The 19582-nt window shown below is 38.9% G+C and overlaps 1 protein-coding gene across 2 annotated transcripts in view; it reads left to right on the top strand.

Annotated features, from left to right (window-relative positions):
* Nucleotides 1-19582, top strand: part of ATRNL1 (attractin like 1) — a 1085315-nt gene that overhangs the window by 411443 nt on the left and 654290 nt on the right. For both annotated transcript variants that reach the window (XM_075072516.1, XM_075072517.1), the window contains exon 20: nt 15611-15704. In XM_075072516.1, the coding sequence (XP_074928617.1) occupies nt 15611-15704 (94 nt within the window). The remainder of the gene's footprint in view (nt 1-15610; nt 15705-19582) is intronic.

Below are 19582 nucleotides of genomic sequence, written 5' to 3'. Positions count from 1 at the left end.
CTGAAAGCTTTTTTCCTTTTTTTTTTTTTGAATTGTGCAGTGTGCCTTTTTCTTTCCTGTAAAAGCTTTTTCTTTAAAACAATTTATTTTTGAACATTCTTGCAGTAGAAGTACACGAGAGAGCACTTATTTTGGAAGACTGGGTTACTAAATTGCTACTGATAGCCTTAACTGTAATCTGTTAATGACAAGATTTTGTCACAGTTATTTTTAGTAAAAGTCACAGGCAATAAACTAAAATTCACAGTGCCCGTGACCTGTCTGTGACTTTACTAAAAATAACTTGGGGCGGGGCAGGGCTAGGTAAGGAGGAGGAATGGAGTCCCATGTGAGGGGGACTGACAGGCCGAGCCCCCTGCTATGGCGGGGCACAGCCCCATATCCAGCAGCTGCAGCAGAGGGCACAGCTATGAGGGGCGCACAGCCCCTGCTCTGGAGCTGGCCGCAGCTGCGGGACAGGGGTATATGGCCTGGCTACAGCCCCCACCAAGTCCTGGTTGCAGCTGGGTCGGACGCACAGCCCTGGGATGCTGTGAGGGCCCCCGCTGCAGCTGCTGAACAGGGGTGCACAGCTCCAGCCCCTGTCAAGCCTGGTACACCATGGGGCTGAGGCTGCAGGGTCCTGGTTCCAGCCAGCCCAGGTGCAAGGCAGGGGCACATAGTCCCACCTGTGCCTCCTGAAGCTGTAGAAATCACAGAGGTCTGGTAAAGTCGCAGCATCCATGACTGCCGTGACCAAATCGTAGTCCTAATGACATAACCGTTACCTAGTTAATTACTGCCCTAGACTCCCTATGTGATATAGCACTGCTTGCTTTGTTTTAGACCAGCTATATTTATAAATAAGTGTGATTTCCTGTAACAATGTACTCATACAGTAACAGAGAAGAATCACCCAAACAATATGAAGATGTTTATAGGTTTCTTTGTGTACAATTAATCAATTTTTATCGGGAAAGTAATATAGCATTTTAATAAAGAGCCTATGATTATGATCACAAAGAAAATTTCATTATAACACCTTGTTTACAGGTGCTTATCGGTTTCTCAAAAAAAATAACTCCTTGAACTTGAAATTTCTCATGCTTGACCTTCCCACAGAGGTGATTTTCAGTGGTTGTGGGTGTTTGGGGGGAACAGAAATCCAGTTAAGTGGGTTACTGAGTATGTTGTGATTTTCCTTTGCATTTTTAACTGGAAGAAAAAAGATTATGAAGAGCTCAGTGTGGCTTAAAAGCTGTCTCTTACCAACAAATGTTGGTCCAATGAAAGATATTACCTCACCCACCCTATTGCTTTAGTACACGATATTTGAAGGCTGTAGAATGAGGCATAGCAGATCAGTAAGAGGAGGCATTAAATGATGGTTTAATTACTTTCCCAAAGAATGACTATATTCAGTACCCCAGTTTAGCACAGACCAAAAGAACAAGAGCTCGGTTTGAATTTAATATCATCAGTCTCAAAGCTTGAAGTCATCGTTTATGAGCTCTGAGCCAGCCCAACATGGGGAGGAGATTTTTTTTCACCTATAGATCTAATAATAATCCAGATAATGTCAGAATTGGCTGATACAAGATAAGTGTGGAAGAACCCTACTGTAACTGCTAGCTCTCTCACTGAGACAACAGTGTAGTTTGTGCAAGGAATAAATAATTCCACTCCCTGACTGACTTGTTTGTAAGTGAAAACAGGTGAATCCATGGAAATTCCAGGCCTGATTTTCCTCTTAGTTACACCACTGTAAATTAGCAATTGAAGTTAATACGTCTCCACTTCTGGCTGGGCTTATGACTGCCAGCTTGAGGAGACGTGTGCACTAATTCTTGTCAAGCTAGAACACTAAAAATAGAGTGAAACTGTGGCAGTGCGAACGGCCGGAGGGACTAGCCACCTTGAGTATATATCTGTGGTCTTGAATGGGATTGTATTTGGGGCAGCTATCCCCTCCTGCCACTGAAGCTGCCCAAGCTACATGCTATTTTTAGCACATTAGCTCAATCAGAGCTAGCATGAGCGTTTCTCCTTGAGCTAGAAATCACACCCCCAGCACAGGCCAGAAAGGGATTTTCCCTCCCCCCCCCCCAGTGTATTCTGGGAGGTTTTTTATCTCCTTCCGCTGAAGCATCAGGAATGGTCATGACTGGAAATGGAACACTTGGTGGGGTGAGCCAAGGTTCTGAGTTGGCACTGAGCATTCACTCTCTCCGGTACTTGGCTGGCTTGTTCTTTCTCACTTACTGAGGGTCTAATAGATCACCATATGTGGGGTCAGGAAGGAATTTCCCCAAGATCAGATTGGCAGTAACCTTGTTCTTTTTTGTTGTTGTTTTTGCCTTCCTCTGTAACATGTGGATGCTGGTCAGGTGCCAGAATTATCTGAGGATATCTCATTTAATCATTTTCCTGCCATTTCAGGGGCTTCGAGTACTGTGTACCTTGGTCTCCTGTTCTCTGCCTGGGGCACATAAAGGTCTAGTCATCTGGGGTCTCATTTACTTTGGTCTCATTTCCATTGTAGGGTGTTTAGTGTGTGGGTGGTGGGTGGTGTTGATGGCCTGTGATATACAGGAGCTCAGACTAGATTATCTAGTGGCCACTTTTGGCCTTAGCTTCTGACTCTAACTGTAGACATACTTACAGTCATACCAGTGTAAAAGGGGTACTACTGGAGAATCAGTCCCTCATTCTCTAAACTAGCTTAGTTTATAAGATCTCTGTAGCAGCAGCTGTGTTTGTCTGTAAGTTTGTACAACACCTAGAACTGTGGGGCCCTCAGGAGCTATTGCAATACAAATGCATAATAATGATAACAGCCAAGACTTTCAAAAGTAACTAAGGATTTGTGTTGCCTCAAGTTTAAGTTCCCTACATAAGACACCTTAAAGGGAGCTGAGTTTCAGAATGTGGCTGCTCAGCAGCATTTTCTGGAAGTCTGTTCACTTTATGGCTTTCAAGTTGAACACCCAAATATTAAAGTATCCTGTGTAGCTAAAAAGTGACAAAGAATCCTATGGCGCCTTATAGACTAACAGACCTATTGGAGCATAAGCTTTCGTGGGTGAATACCCACTTCGTCAGATGCATGTAGTGGAAATTTCCAGAGGCAGGTATAAATATGCAGGCAAGAATCGGTCTAGAGATAATGAGGTTAGTTCAATCAGGCCCTCTTCTAGCAGTTGAGGCGTGAGCACCAAGGGAGGAGAAACTGTTTTTGTAGTTGGCTAGCCATTCACAGTCTTTGTTTAATCCTGAGCTGATGGTGTCAAATTTGCAAATGAACTGAAGTTCAGCAGTTTCTCTTTGAAGTCTGGTCCTGAAGTTTTTTTACTGCAGGATGGCTACTGCTATTGATCTACAACCCATCCTGGGCAACGATCCCTCGCTTTCACAGGCCTTGGGAGGCAGGCCAGTCCTCACCCACAGACAACCAGACATCCCGCCAGCCTTAAGCATATTCTCACCAGCAACCACACGCCGCACCATAGTAACTCTAACTCAGGAACTGATCCATGAAACAAACCTTGATGCCAACTCTGCCCACATATTGACACAATCACAGGACCTAACCAGATCAGCCACCACATCACCAGTTCATTCACCTGAACGTCCACCAATGTAATATACGCCATCATATGCCAGCAATGCCCCTCTGCTATGTACATCGGCCAAACTGGACAATCGCTACATAAAAAGATAAATGGACACGAGTATTAGGAATGGCAATATAAAAAAATCTGTAGGAGAACATTTCAACCTTCCTGGGCATACCATAGCAGATTTAAAGGTAGCCATCCTGCAGCAAAAAAACTCCAGGACCAGACTTCCATGTGCTGTAATATATATACCTCCTTACTGTATTTTTCACTCCACGCATCCGATGAAGTGGGTTTTAGCCTGTGAAAGCTTATGCCTAAATAAATTTGTTAGCCTCTACGGTGCCATGAGGACTCCTCGCTTTTTTTTTTTCAATGTAGATTGAAAGTAGAATTCTTCTCTTTGGTTTTTTTGTGTTTACTATTATAGTATTTGGGTTCAAGGGAGCTGCTACTTTGAATTTCATATACAAGTATATGGAACTAATTTCTGCTTTTGTGTAGCTCTGTTGGATTCAGTGGTGTATTGCTTGTCTAGAATGTGTCTGATAGTGTACAGTTGATAAAATGTTTATGAATTTTTGGAGTGACTTAGTATAAAAATAGTTGCAGTCAGAAGGTATTTTCTTCAGGACTTATATAACCATTTATTTTACTCTCAAAATAATCAGAAAGTAGACTAACATTCACACATTGGGGTTCCGCCCAGTTCTGTGACTACAGATCCCTTCCTTCTCCCCCTTTCTGGCCCTTTCCCACTGGTATCATGTTAGCAAAACTCTGCTTCATTAAAATAGGCTGGTTTCACATTTCTGCTCCTCTGTTTAAAATTCAGTTTTATCTTCATCCAGCAAAAATTTCATTTTGTAATGGTTTATCTAGTATAAATACTTTGTGAAACTAGTCTGAGCCTGATTCTTACATCACACCAGTTTTACATATGTAACTCCACTTCAACAGAGTTACTCCTAATTTACGTGGGTAAAAGTGAAAGCAGAATCATTTTCTGTGTTTTCAAACATATTTTTTTCTAGAAGCATGGCAGAGATGTTTTGCTCTAACATTGTAGGACGCTGTAAAAATAATCCCTAGTTTTCTATTTAATTAATCTAAAAAAATACTATTTTTAAAAATCTAGTATGCAATGACAAATACCTGCAATACTAGAAAGAATAATACTCAGTAACATTTATATTATGCTATCTGAAACTACAGTCTCTCTAATCCCTGTTAGTAGTATGTGTGTTGTGCTTCTTCAGCAGTTTAGCACAAAAACACATGGAACTGGGGGTCTTGTAATTGATGACTACTTATTACTTAGATTGGTATAGAAGAGTTCCAGTTCATATTCTATCCCTTTATCTCTTTCATTCTCATTTGATCATTTCTCAAGGATTCATGATAATCTTATAATTGTTTTTATTGATGTTAGTGATTGTCTTCCTACATGTTCTTTTGTGGCCTGAGTTCTGACAATGATAAATGAGCTTTCTCTGCATCTTTATTTTGGTAGTTTTCACTTTCTTATAGTATTCATTTATTATTTGGGAAAAGTCTGTTTTGAAAATATCTTTTCTGTGTGTTGTCGTCTTGTTTATAGTGATAGTTCTAAAAATGCAGCAGCAATGATCAAGAAATGCAATAACTTTTCTATCTGGAACATGTGAATTTCAGCACAATATCAGGAAATAATTTGCTATCCTAACCTGCCTGAAAAATATGTATTAAATGTTTATTTCCCAGATACATTCCTCTGAAAAGCAGTGGCTAGTATTTGTCCAAGCATTGGTTTAGGAGCATTTAGTATTTTTGCTATAGAATGAAGGCGCCAACTGTCTCACCAAAACATGAGAAAAATAAAAGGAGAGCATTGAAAAGATGAAATATGTACTTTTCTAATTAAGCTAAGTGGGAGGGAAAAGGACACATATGACTCATCTAGTTATTATTGGTTGGCTGCCTCTTTTTAGATGTTACAATAGTTAGTGGGGATTGAAAAGGTATTTAAAGGAAGACCAGACAGAAGCCTTACAAATGAATTAAAGCTGGGTTTTACATTCACAGTCTTTCTGTTCCTCCCAATCCTGCAGTGTATCTTAAAAGAATTATCTGTATATGTGGCCACTGGTTTAATAATTTCAATATTTAATAATAATAATTTAATAATAACAAAAAATGTACTTAAAGTACCATTTATTGGGAACCCATTTTGAGAGACAGTTCTTTCTTGCAGCTGTACTTCAGGGTGGGCCATCAAGAGGAAGCAAATGCATTTTAAATCCAATTGTCTAAAATGTGTACTTCATGAAAATGTTGGTGGTTATTCTGTTGTCAGCATCAGCAACTGCATTTATATGCTGAGCTAGCAACTCTGAAACAATCGCACTGTTGACTTATTTAATACATTTTATAAAATGGTAATTTTACAGCCTGAATTTACTGTACTGGATTATACTGTATTGAAATAATCTTTCTGTTCCACTTGAAATCTACTTGCTGTACACAGCAACGTGAACTGAGTTATTACTAAACTTGCCCATATGCCATTTTAAAAATGGAATAGAAATAGTCAAGGTTTGTTTTTACTTTTGTTTAAGGATTTTTTTTGTGTTGGTTGTAATTTAAAAAAACCATTACAGACATTTGGCAACAACATTTTAATATATTTGAAACAGGCTTATTATAGTGACCCTACTGAATTGTCTCTTGCATTTTACTTATGTGTATATAATATAGTTAAGTATTTATGATAAGTGTTTAAACTAACTAGTATATGCTTAACATAAATTGACATTTGAGAGAAGCAATTCAACTCTTTCATTGCTGGAGATAGTACAATAGTATGTGTATCTTTCAATGCTGCTTTTCTTATAGAAAATGCTGAAATATTTCAGTTTAGGAAGATAGTGCAGCAGAGTTTATCCATTAGACCAAACTACAGTGTCAAAAGATTCTCTAAGAAGGGTTGCCCATACTATCTCAATGGACTGTCATCAAAACAACGACATGGAGCAGTTTGTAGAAACTTCATATGACTAGCTGAATAAATGGGGTTTCCCCCCCCGATTTATGCAAATCCCTCCATTCTGATGGGGGGGGCGGGTTCTGATTTGTGTAAACTCTGTTTGGTTATTACTTCAGAACTGGAAAGTGAATATCATATATACTTGTTTTGACTGCTTTATAGCAAGAGGCTAGGCAGCTCTTGGATGCACAGAGTACCCTCAACTCCCATAGAAGTCAGTGGATCTTGAATGCTCTCATCGTGTTTATGATTTGCTCAGCTTGTTGCAGGCACAAGGCTTTAATCTTAGGGTTTTGAAAGTCTTCTGTATTTAGAATTTCTCATGAACAAAAATGGCTACCTCAACTTCTCCCTTCCTTCAGATGAATGAAGCAGAAGGGCCCTACATTTTACATAGAATTGCTCCAAACTGAACACGTTTTATAAAACTGTTTAAAGTTCTTTTTGTTAATTAAAAAAAGAACTTTCAGTAGCTCCTTTCCCTTTCCCCTTGTCAGACATGAGCAGTACTCTATCCTACCCAAAGTACTTACACGTTCCTATAGACAAACCAGACTTTTACTATGATACTGTATTGCTGCATCAAGTTCACCGTCATTGGTATTTCTGGTGATGCTCTTTCAGCCTAGAGATAAAGGGAAAAGTACTTGAGAGCCTAACCTTCTTGGCAACAAGATGAAATTTGGCTGAAAATGACCATGAAATGACAGATTTAATGATTCTAAGGAAGGTAAGGACTAAGGAGTGAGACTGTGCACGTTTGGGCAGGATTTTATAATATGAAATGAATTCAGACAGAATTTTATGCTACAGTATCTTAACAATTATAGTTTTATTTGAATTTGTACATTTAAAATCTGTATACTAGAGTTTGACAGAAAATAGTCAAACTAATTTTAATAGATTCACATTTTATGAGATATCCAGGCATTGGCATCAAGATTTCCCTTGTTTTGTGGATTGCAAACATGAACTGGGAGACATCAGGCTAATACTACATTATTCTGCTTAAAAGCAAAATTCTGAAATCCCCTCCTAAAAAACCTGGCATTTATTTTAAGCCTTACAGTCAGAAAATATCAACGCTGTGTGGTTTATGAAATGGGAAATGACAGACTTATGTTTACCCCATAGGTATAACGGAGACATGATATACTATCGATCCCTATGATATCCTAGGGATATGATTATCGCATTGGAAACACTTCCCCTAGAATTAACTTACCACTATTATATAAAATCTGTGTTGTTGGGGATGTGGATTTTTAGTATTGGAAGACAATGCTGGCTGTTTCAGCCAATCCATTTGGTTTATAGAGATCTGTCTGAGCATAGGTCAAAGTAAGAGGGAAAAGAGTGTATATGTAATTTTTATTTGAATGAAATTTAGTAACAGTAGTAATATTTAGAGAACGTGAATATGCACTAGTCATGTTGTAATGTTAGAGTAAAATTGGGGCTTTTTAGCTATTCCCTGCATTGTACGTAAGGGAGGGTATGAGGGACGATTGAGTATGAGCAGCAGCTCCTGAAGTCATTGTGCTTGAGGTGTAAGTATCTGGGAGCACTGGAGAAATATACGTAACAGCAACTGGTATACCTTTTAGAAGATACGTGTGCTCTTTCATGGCAGTCTAGCACCATTGTCCAACATGCATTCATCCAGTAGGGAGCCTAGAACCACCCTCAGTACCAGTCTTGGATGGTACTACCATCCTGGAAGCATGGGAATCCTCAGAAAGGCTAGGGTCATTACTTGCCTCTAGACTTATATGTATGTTTTCAGTAATGAAAATTCTGGGTTTAGTAAGGCTAGTCCACCTATTACAGGACAGCCTATGAGAAATAATATTGACTTCTGATTTCATAATTCTTTTAAAAGAAAAGCAGCAAACTGGGAAGGTTTTGGTTAGTTTGGCACATCAGTACCCGACTAATTGATGCTTTTATGCCTAATCCTCCATCATCCTTTATATAATTTAATTTTTTTAAGTATATAGGTGGAGTTTTCAAAAGCATTCAGCATTGGTCTACCTTTGCTCTTGGTAAAACTCCCACTGACTTCACTATTGACTTCAGTGGGAGTAGGGTCAGACTGACTCAGAGTACTTTAGAAAATTTTATCCTTTATTGTCTCCATTGGAAAACACAGGTTACTTTCATCAACACCAATGCAATCAGCTATGATTTCAATAGCCTTTCAAAAAAACAGTGTTATGGCAGAAGTGTGGTGTGTCTCTGCACAGAATCCGTTTATTTAATTTAAAGTATGTATGTGTCTCAGCTGCTGTGTTGAGGCTGCTGGAGGATTATTTCCTTGCTCTCTGTTATGTATCCAAATCCATTAGGAACAGTATTTTCATCTTTTTCCTCCCCATGTTGTCTGTACCAAACAGGTGTGGTATTTGTTTTTTTGGTTTTCTGTTTGGTTTGTTTGTGTGTGTTTCCTCTGCTAGACTAATAATCACTGTCTCCTCTTCTCCCCTAAATCATCCATATCAATAACTGGACTAACGTTATCTGAAGCATAATTATGACAGAGAACACATTGCAATCAGCATAGCATTGAGGCTACTGACACACCGAAGACACCTGAGGGCAGTGACAAGGCAAAATATCCATTGTGTACCAAATAATGGATGCACGTGACCATGGCTATCAAAAGTCTATTCTGAGGTACAAGGGGAGTAGAGGAGGGCACATCAAACAAAGGGCACAGAAACAGAGTCTAGGCAGAAGCTAAAGTACATGGAAGTGGTAGAAGATGGAACTAGCCTAAACGGTTGTGGTTCCAATGGGGATCCTTCCCGGTCAGGAAGGATCCAATCTAGCGTTATGGGAGAAGACAGTCAGGCATGAGAACTTGGTCTCTGAATAGGATCATGTCTCAAATGGTCAGAAGAGCTAGAGAATTCCATCCTGCTGCTCACTAGGGAGGTGAAACTCAAACATCATTTTCTAGTAAAATGCTATCATCAGAGAAGCAGAACTGCAAGTATGCAATTATCCCTTCTTGTCTTTTCCAGTACAAAAGCTGAGAATTAAGGACAGGCATATATTTAGTGGCTCACTGTCATTATTAATAATGCTACCATTTGAGATTCTGTGACTGTTGGACTTGCTTAGTAATCACTTACTATGAAATCGAGCATTTAAGATTTAGGTTTCAGTAAATTAAACAGTAAACATAGTTTATATTATAAGCTTATTATTTCTTTTGCATTTGTCAAAATCAGACAAGTGGAAAAAATAAACAGGCGCACAAAGATAATGAAGTATAATATATGTTTTTACCTAAATGTGCTATAATAACATGGCACTACTGCCACTGCATATGTATGTTAACATTTAAGCATATTACAGTAGCATCAGAAAAGGCATTAATGTGTTTTGGTGTTAGTTATTCACCATGTACACGTGTACAGTTCTAGCAGAAATTTGTATAGTTCTAAAATGACTTTGGTTTCTGTAACTGGCAGAAATACCCTCACAAATCTGAGATTAAGTATATCTTCAGTTTAGAAATATTGATGCAAAATATGTCCATTAAAGAGGTTTTTAACATAATGTCAAATTGATTAGCATATGGTGCACTTTGTTTCAACAGATTTCAAGTTATTACCTGGGGACTGATTGAATTACTAAAACTAAGTAAAGTGGATATTTATTCCTGTTTATCTTGTAAAATCAGCATTCGGGCTAGCCAGAGGCAGCCCTAGCATTCTGGGATAGGCCCAAGAAATGTTTCACCATATTCTCTTCCCTCAGTGATCATAACAAAAGAAATGCAATCCAGCAGTTTATGTTGAGTGCTGTGCATAGTTATTGCAATTTGCACGTGCATATCTGGTATTTGCTAATTTAATTACTACTTTTGTGGGTCATCTACACAATTTGAATCTTTGACCTTCGTTACTGTGGTACAGACCTCTACCAGTAAAAGGAAGAGCAACTAGAGGAGGATGTAGCACATATTTAGCAAATACGTTACTAGCTCGCCTAGTTAGAAGAAGCTGCTCTTGGTTGTCTGAGATCTGCAGGAGTTAAGTCTCTTTTTCATGTGCCACTTTTTTAACAATCTCCATATAGATTGTTAGCAGGATTTTAACCTGGAACCTTCACCACCACAGCACAATCTCTACCACTAAGACTAAAAGAGCAACTCCATTAGCTGGTACTAGCAATAGGTTGTTATCCCCTAGTTGATCAACCGCAAGATGGAATAGCTAATTTTGAAAAGGTGACTGTGAAGGCACAGGAAGAACATTTAGGTAATGGCTCTAGTGTAGCTGCTCTAAGCGGATGGGATAAAGCTCTCCTGTTGCTTCGTTAATCCACCCACAATGAGTGGAAGCAGCTAAGTCAGCAGGAGAAGCTCTTCCGCTGACATAGTGCTGTCCTCAACAGTGCTACGTAAGTGGTAGTGTAGACATTGCATCAGTGTAAAGAACATAGTGTCTGGTTTTTTTACTCACTGCATTAAATCTTCTTAACTAAAAGAAATTGTACTACTAATGAAGACTTTTGTTGTTGGGTTTTTTTCATATGCAATGAGCAGCTTCAGTGCTAGAGAAATTCCATGTATTTGTGTCATAAATTAACTTTTAGATGGTTTCAGATTCGATGTGTGTACATAAATTGGCAGTTTTTGAACATTAACCAGAATGCAGCCTATTAGTTGCTCTTCAGCTTATGTGCTCTCTTATAATGGAGCATCACTGTTACGAACTATTAACTGATAAGGCACAATAAGCACAGTACGCTGCTAGGAATATACTGTATACATATTCATTTGTTTCTTCCTGCTATTATAGCAATGATTTACATAGTGAAAATTAACATTTGAAAAGAGGCCTATCCTGCTAAAAGTATTTAAACAATCATTCTGTTGACAAAGAATGGGGTACTTGAGAGAAAACAGGAAACATTATAATGTTACAGAGGAATACATCTTCAGTGAACTTTTATTGTGCACAGTCAAGATCATAGCAAAATTTAACATTCAGTGGGAACTGCAGGTATCACTTGGAGCTATGGCGGTTATGTCTTATTTTGAAGAAGAAAAAAATATTTTCATATCACCATATATTTTATAAAAAATTCTGCTGTTAGTTGCAACTACAGATTTTACAGTGTAGGTGACATTTTGTGACAGTTGAAATAATCAGATTTATTTTATTGATGAAATGCTGCTCATTGCTTCCTTATGCATTTTATTCCATTTATTTACTGTGTGCCAAGGAATAAAGTAAGGGAGAAATGACAGGTTAGAAAGTGCAGGTCCCTGTTCTCTGCTAAAAGTCTCCGGAACAGCTCCCCTCCTCTTCCTTGTTTGTGAGAACAGCAGTCCACATTGTGAGAGCTCTCTCTTCATGCTTCAGTTTTCTTTAACCATTGTGTCTTCACTAATTCATCTAGCACTTTGTCACATGGATTAAAAGAAGGTCTCATGATCATTAATTATATTGCCATCTTAATTTAACTAACAGTTGGACAAATTGACAAGCATGTGAATGCCCTATGATATTCCTGAGCTATATAAATTGTGCTGAAATGACCATAGTCATTGGAGCTGAGACTTCCACATAAAGCATCATATAGTGGAATAAAATAATATTAGTAATGGTGTAAAAAGTCAGTTCTTCTAACCAGATATGTACCTTTATTTATTTATTACATATTGTAACAGAGGCCTTTTCATTTCCATGCAAATATGTATTTCCTATGATTTAGCAGGATATTTCAGAAAGGAAGGATCACTGATATTTTGATCTCAGTTCTTTCATTAACTTGAGTGAAAGAGAGCACTTTCTAACTGGCAAGTTGCTATTTGCATTGGTGACTAAAATAAAAAATTAGATGAACTGTCAAATCTTGTTTAATTTGTTCACATTTATAAAACCTGGCACTTGAAGTTGTTAATAAGGACATCTTCCTGCCTGAATGATGGTGTTGACCACACTTCTCATACTTATCCCTAAGGTCAGGAGATTAATAACATCCTATTTTGATTTTAGAGAGTGGTTTCCTCCTCCTCTTCCCTCAAAATGAAATATTACAAAGCTTGTGAAGGAGACTTTCTGCTGTTTTAACCTGTTCCCAGGCATCCTTTTTTTTCCAAACTAAACACCTTTATTACTGTGGTGTTGCCCTTGAGCATGGCATCTGTCATAGATTCGGTAAAGTGCCCTCTCTTGGCCACTCATTAGACTGCAGTGGGATAATCCGCCCACTGGATCTCAGAATATTTTAAGCTTCTTGAGTCTGAAGAGAGTCCAGGACTGTGTCAGTCTTGGGGTCCCTAGACACATTTTCTGAGTTCAGACTCGCAGTGGCACCCCTGCCTGAGAGCTTAGACCATTAGCCTCCTGCCCAGCACCTAGAACTAGTGCTCACTCCTCAGATTCCTCTGTAGTTTAAACACAGCCTTTACCAGAATTCCACTGAAAGTGTGAACTTTGGGATTACCTCTTCAATGGCCATGTGGTAGATATAATGCATGTAAGGAAAATATGCTTTGCACAGATTCTACAGCTCTCTCTATAATAACACCACAAGTATACAGATTTTGACAAAAATAGTAATTTCTACATGCATTTTCCTGCTTCAGTTTCCTCACCACTCCAGAGCATCTTTGGGCTGGGAGTCAGAGCCCTGTAGGGCCATACAGAGATCTTGTATTGCAGTGGATAGCTTGAATTTTGAAACTTGGAGCCTTTTCTTCTCAGCTCACCTTCTGTGACTTTGGCTGGCCATTCCTTCCCCTTTCCTGCCTAAATGTTCTGTGTATCTCTCTCTGTGAGTGTTCCCCTGACCTGCCCAGTCTCTGTTGTTTTTTAAAGGCTAGTATCAATACCTTGGTATCTTTGTTCTGCATTTGGGATTTTCCACTCTCCAGACAATGGTCTGCTGCTGATGAGGTTGGGTATAACCAGTTTCAGCCAACCTCCTTATCACACCCACTGCAAGGTACTTAACTCTGAATAAGCTGTCATTGAGTTCTAACAGTCCACGCTTGTTCATGGTGTGGTAGAGGTATGACACAACCCTGCCATATTACGATGGATACACAAACAGGCGCATTCATAATACCCCAATTTTCATAGTAACAACTTCATAATCTCACATAGAATTTATAAGATGTACAGACAGATCCCCAAAATCCAGCATCCAAGTCAAATTTGGCCACAGACTGTGTGTTTAATCCCCTGATCCTGCAAAATGTATGTACATGCTTAATTCTGCTAAAGTTATTACAGTTAAATGTGTGTACGTTCTGCAGGATCAGACCTTAAATCGTAAATTGACTCTTCAAAGGCATCTTAATTTTAACTGTATTTGTCACTGTAGCAGTGGATTATGTTCTTTGTACCGAACACAGATGTTCTCTTCCCTCTCCTGAACTGTTGTTCTCTTTCCATCCCTGCTTGCACCATTTTTATTAAAGCTCATCTACTATAATCACACCTTCACTAATGTCAAGCCATTTTGGGCTCTCCTCTTACCCACTTTTAAAATGGAGTTCAGCTATTTCAGCCATGTTCATATCATCCTACCTCAAGCTGAATTCAGATGATCTGCTAACTGGAGATGAATGGGGTAAACCATTGATAAAGGCTTCTTTGAAATATCAGATGTGCTATCCTTCAAACACATGGACATTTATGTTGTATGAATTGTATATTATGTAAAGTACATTTTATGTGTCATAGTTTGAGATCCAGTTGTCTCATACATTCATACTTTTCTTTTGTGTGTTTGTTTAAGGGGGACATATGGTTCTAGGTATGTGTTGTAGGGCACTGTCACAGGAACGAGTTTTCTACGTTGTTCCTTATCTACAGAATAAGACCATAAAAACTCCCTCCTTCCGCCAAGAAGAAAAATAGCACTTCTATAATAGGATTGTAAAGTGGCAAATAAACTTTTATTACATGTAGGTTACCATTTAGTATTATATCCATGCTCATGAAGAAGACGACGATGCATAAAATCTTTTATTTTTGTTGTAATTAAAATTTTTGTGACAGCAGATTCTGATCTCTAGATAGGTTCAGAATTACTGAGGTGTGTTCAAGGAGAGTTTTAAGCATATTATGAATATCGCTAGATGGTTGTCTTGTCTTGTAGACCCTAATGCATTACCTATAGGACTAACCACACTGCACTAGGTTTCCAAGAGGCAATGCCATTACCTGCAGATATTTCAGTATCTTTAATCACAATCAGAAAGGGTGGGTAAGTAGGATTCAGTCTGCCTAAGGCTGTGCTCTTTGACATCCTATTTAGACCTTACATTGGCTTATCACATACCTCTTAATAAAATTCTGACATCCTCTGTACCACCTTACTTAACCTGCAGGGGCATTTAAAGGCAGAAGAGTTCTTTGTAGTTTTGCTTCTAGAATGTTCTTGTTTTGGACCATAGAAATGGTATTGTATCAAATTAGCACCTGTTCAAGTGGGCCTTAAAAGCCTTAAATTTACTAATTTGTTGTCAAATGTAACTGATTTACAACTTTAACTGGTATGGATACATTGTATGTGTCTTTTATTAGAAACTGGACAAAATTCTGGTCCCATTCAAGTCAATGGGTGTTTTGCCATTGTCTTTAATAGTTCAGGATTTTACTTAGTATATATAAGGATTATTTTTGTTAATATTTAGTAATATATTTGCCATACTGTATACAAAGTCACATTAAAGTGATAGCCTGTACTGACTTCTCTGAAACCTTCACTATTTGTCAGTAATCTTTAGATAAAATCTCCCTAAAGGCACATTCAGACTATTGAGTTCCCAAGGCTGCATTATATAAATTAAACGATCATATTAGTGATATTAAAAGGGTTCATGATGGAAATACTAATACTTTAACCACACCACCTCTGTAATGCATTTAGGGTATAATATTAATATCCATAAAAGTACGTTTAGTCATAAAGTATAATATAGACATTTAAATCTCTTTCCTCTTTGATTTTATAGCTTGCACGTGCAGTGGACATGCAAATATTTGTCACATGCAAACAGGAAAATGTTTTTGTGCAACTAAAGGAATCAAAGGAGACCAATGTCAACTGTGAGTACAATTGATTGTAGCCTGAATTTATTTTAATTTATGGCTAACGAATAATTAATTTTGTATTTTTCCATTTCCTTTTTTGCTGTGAAGTGATCTCTAAATGATTTCTCTGCTTAATCTGGTCACCGTGTACATCTACATTCTTTAGAAAAAGGCAAAGTTAGTTTATCTTTTTAAAGAATAACTTCATAAATATTAATAACATTATACAGCCACTGTAGCTTTTATAGTATCCTATAAACGGAGATGGCTGGAGAGTTATCAGTAGCCTTATGCTGTTTTATGTGCAATTGGATTCAAAGTCCAAAATATCTGTGGTGCTAGGAGCTATATTAGGTACGTTTGTCACATATCTTTAGGTCAGAAACTATAATAATTAGATTTTTAGAGTTTCAGAAACATTTGAAGGTGGACAATTCTTCAGACATTTCATCCACGTAATTAAATATTGAACAAAAGGAGTGCATAGGCCTTTAGCTTTGGAAAGTGCAGTTAGCATTCTAGTTTTTATACTGGAAATCAGTTGGATATCTATCTCATTGTTGAATAGGTTTTTAACATTTAAAGATTTGCAACTCTGACTGGTCCACCGTGCTTGCTGTACTAAAATACAAATTATACTAAGTAGTTTTTTCTGCAGCATGACTCAGATTCTCCTTTACTCAAAAAGGTCATACCCAGTCTTTCTTTCAATTCATGTGTTTCTTAGTTTTAAAGTATTCTGAGTTCTAGAGCTTTTTTGAAAGGAATATTAAAAATAAAAGATGCCTAATTTCTAACCAGGTCAGATTTATTCCAGATTCGTTCTTTTCCCAGTTTTAATTTTCAGGAAATTAGCATCTTGTCCCAATGGTAATTTACAGTTGTTTTCCTTGCAGAAAACAGAAATGCTAAAGGGTAAATAGAAACTGTTATGGAATTATAATTGTCTTCCTCTATTTTCATGAAAACTGAAGAAAATGTGCTATTTATCACATTTTCTTTATTGCTTTATCATAACACCAGTTTTAGGAACTGAGTGCAATGGGAGTTATAAAGTGATGCTATTTTTTTTTTTAAAAAAAAGTATTAATGAATTATACTGCACTTTTTCTCTTTATTGCACTTCCAGAATTTCTGGTTAGTATATTTTGTACAAATTCCTTATTTTACTTTTTTTAAACTACCTAATCTGTATATTTTAGCTATTTATAGCATGCCACTTGCCATAATATGTAGACATAGCTGTTCATAACCATCTTGTCTGCAGAAGTTAGTTGTTCTTATGGCTTCCAAGTAGTACACGTCAAAGGTTATGGGGCAGTATTGTTTTCTGCAGAATTATATTGTGAATACAGTTTACCTGGGAAACATGCTAGATAAAATTGGTGACTAAATGTAACCAATTAAAAGTCCTTCACTTGGTCATTGGAGTTACTGTATCAGTATCCAGCAGATTTCCACAATGAAGACTTTGTGATCCACAATTGCTTAGGGGAGGTAAAAATAAACCTTCCTCTATCTGAGCTGGAAGAAATTGTGATCAGCTTATTTCACTGGAAGCCAGTCTTTACATGGATTGCGGTGATACTAAAATTTTACTCCAGGAAATGATCCAACAGTGAGTGCATTATACATGTGTGCATAGATAAACAGGGAGCCTTATACTAAAAGTAGAGTGTACTTAAGAAAAGGTAATTAATTATTTTTCTTGTAGTCAGACACCTCAATCATATTGTGTTATTAAATATAATTATTTATTAGTATTAATGTAGAGTCCATAGGCCACAGTAAAGATTGACTGTGGGATTCTTCAATGACCCCAAGTTCCAGCATCTTCTGCACTTCCATTCTAATTTCTTCCCTTTTAGCTTACGGTATTCGATAGGGTCTTATCATCACCCTTACTCTGGGACTGGTGACAATATGATGTTGGACTAGTGTCGTTCGGGCTGATTGGGTACAGAACATGTCCTGGTTCCGGTGGATCATTTCAATGACTTCCATCCGTTGTTCTGGGGTTAATTCAGGAGATATCTTTACCTGCTCCTGTGGGCTGTCTGCCTGAGGTAGACCTCCTCGAGTGACCAGACACGTCTCTCTGTCATGCCAGGGCTTCAGTAAGTTGATGTGGTATATTTGCTCTGGCTTCCGGCGGTCTGGTTGTCTAACCTTATAATTCACTTCTCCAATGGCTTCCACTATCTCATATGGTCCGTGCCAACTGGCTAGGAGTTTGCTTTCTGTGGTCGGGTCCAGCAAACACCATCACCCGTTCCCCCGGCATGAAATCTCCATCTGCGGCCGCGGTTGTAATATGTCCGGCTGTGCCTCTTGTTTTTCCAATGTTCCCGTACTATCGGGTACTCGAGTTACTCGTCTCTCATCTGATGTCACAATGTCAATGACATTCGTTTCCGCGGTGGGTTGTTCCTCCCAATCCTCTTGTGAATCTAATATCCGTGGTGGGTGGCGTCCATAATAAGATTCAAAGGAGAAAAACCGGTACGCCTGGGGAATTCCCTGTATAGCAAACATTAAATATGGTAAGAAGAGTGTCCCAGTTTTTCCATCCTGTTGCTACACTTCCAGATTCATACTTTTAAGGTGTACGATTTAAATCTTTCGACAGTCACGTCTTGTTTGTGGATGGTGACTGAGTCCGATGCTTGTATGCGGAGCAGGGCCATAAGTCTTTCATTAGTTTTGAACGTAAAACGTGGGTTCCCTGACCGTCTGTCAGGATCTCCTTAGGATGCCCCACTCTGGCGAAACCTGTAGTAGTTCTTTAGCTTTGCCTTAGACGTGGGGTTTCTTAAGGGATGGCCCTCTGGATATCGCGTGTGGCCATTAGTCAAAGGATGACTAGTACGTTTCGGTGGCCCCGTGCCGATTTTTCTAGTGGGCCACTATGTCCATAGCTATCCTCTCGAAGGGACATCAATAATAGGTAAAGGTACTAGTGGGACGGCCGCAAGTGAGGTCGGGGCTATGCAGCTGGGCATTCAGGGCAGGAGGACAATAACGCTGGACTTCTGCTCGGTATTCCTGGCCACTAAAAACCTTCTTAGTATTCTATCCAGCGTCTTGTCTACCCTAGATGTCCCCAAATAAATGACTGTGAGTAACTCTAGTACGGCCGCTTATGTGTTTCCGTGGGACTAGGAGTTGCTCTACTTCTTCCCCTCGTATTTGGCTCTATTCTGTACAGACAGATCACGTTTGAGCACAATATATGGCCTTGGGCCTTCTGACTTTTCCTTCTACAGGCACTCCCATTTACTTCCACTTACTCTCCTCCCTCAGGTTTGCATATACTTGGATCTTCGCCTGGTCCTTGCCCAAAAGGTCTCACGTGCAGTCTGAACTGACGCAAATTCCAGGGGGCCTATTTCAACTCGTCCCGGTGGGTGCTACCGCATTGTCGGCCAGGAACCTCCTCTGAGTCCCTCCGTGATCCGGAACGCTTCTCCTTGTCTCCTGGGTGCGGTTTGCTACCCACAAGGAAGTCTTGTTGTTTGATTTAGCTGCCAGAAATCCTGGTGCCTACTAAACTCGCCCTTTAGCCCCCTTCGGTTCCCTGCTAGCCCCCTGCGCCTAGACCTTCGGTTTTCAGGGATGAGAATAACATTCTGGAGCAAATTGCAGCAAACATTGGGGCGAGGCTATTCTTTAGTTTGCCTCGTGTCTCAACCTGGGGGTTGCTACCCTCTCCTGTCTCTATCGATGGTCAGTAAGTTCTCAACCCAGGGGAAGTTCTCTCCCAATTCAAAACAGGTGAAGGGAGCTTGGGATACTCTGCAGAACTCTGGTGGTATTCCCTGGATTCGATCAATCCGTGACTGAATTGTAGGGTAAAATTCACGGTGGGTGGTGGGTGGGGGGGTCCATGTACG

This window comes from Chelonoidis abingdonii, chromosome 15 (assembly GCF_003597395.2).
Source record: "Chelonoidis abingdonii isolate Lonesome George chromosome 15, CheloAbing_2.0, whole genome shotgun sequence".
Lineage (NCBI taxonomy): Eukaryota > Metazoa > Chordata > Testudines > Testudinidae > Chelonoidis > Chelonoidis abingdonii.
Note: the sequence above shows the minus strand (reverse complement) of the source record. Positions and strands in the feature narration are given on the sequence as shown.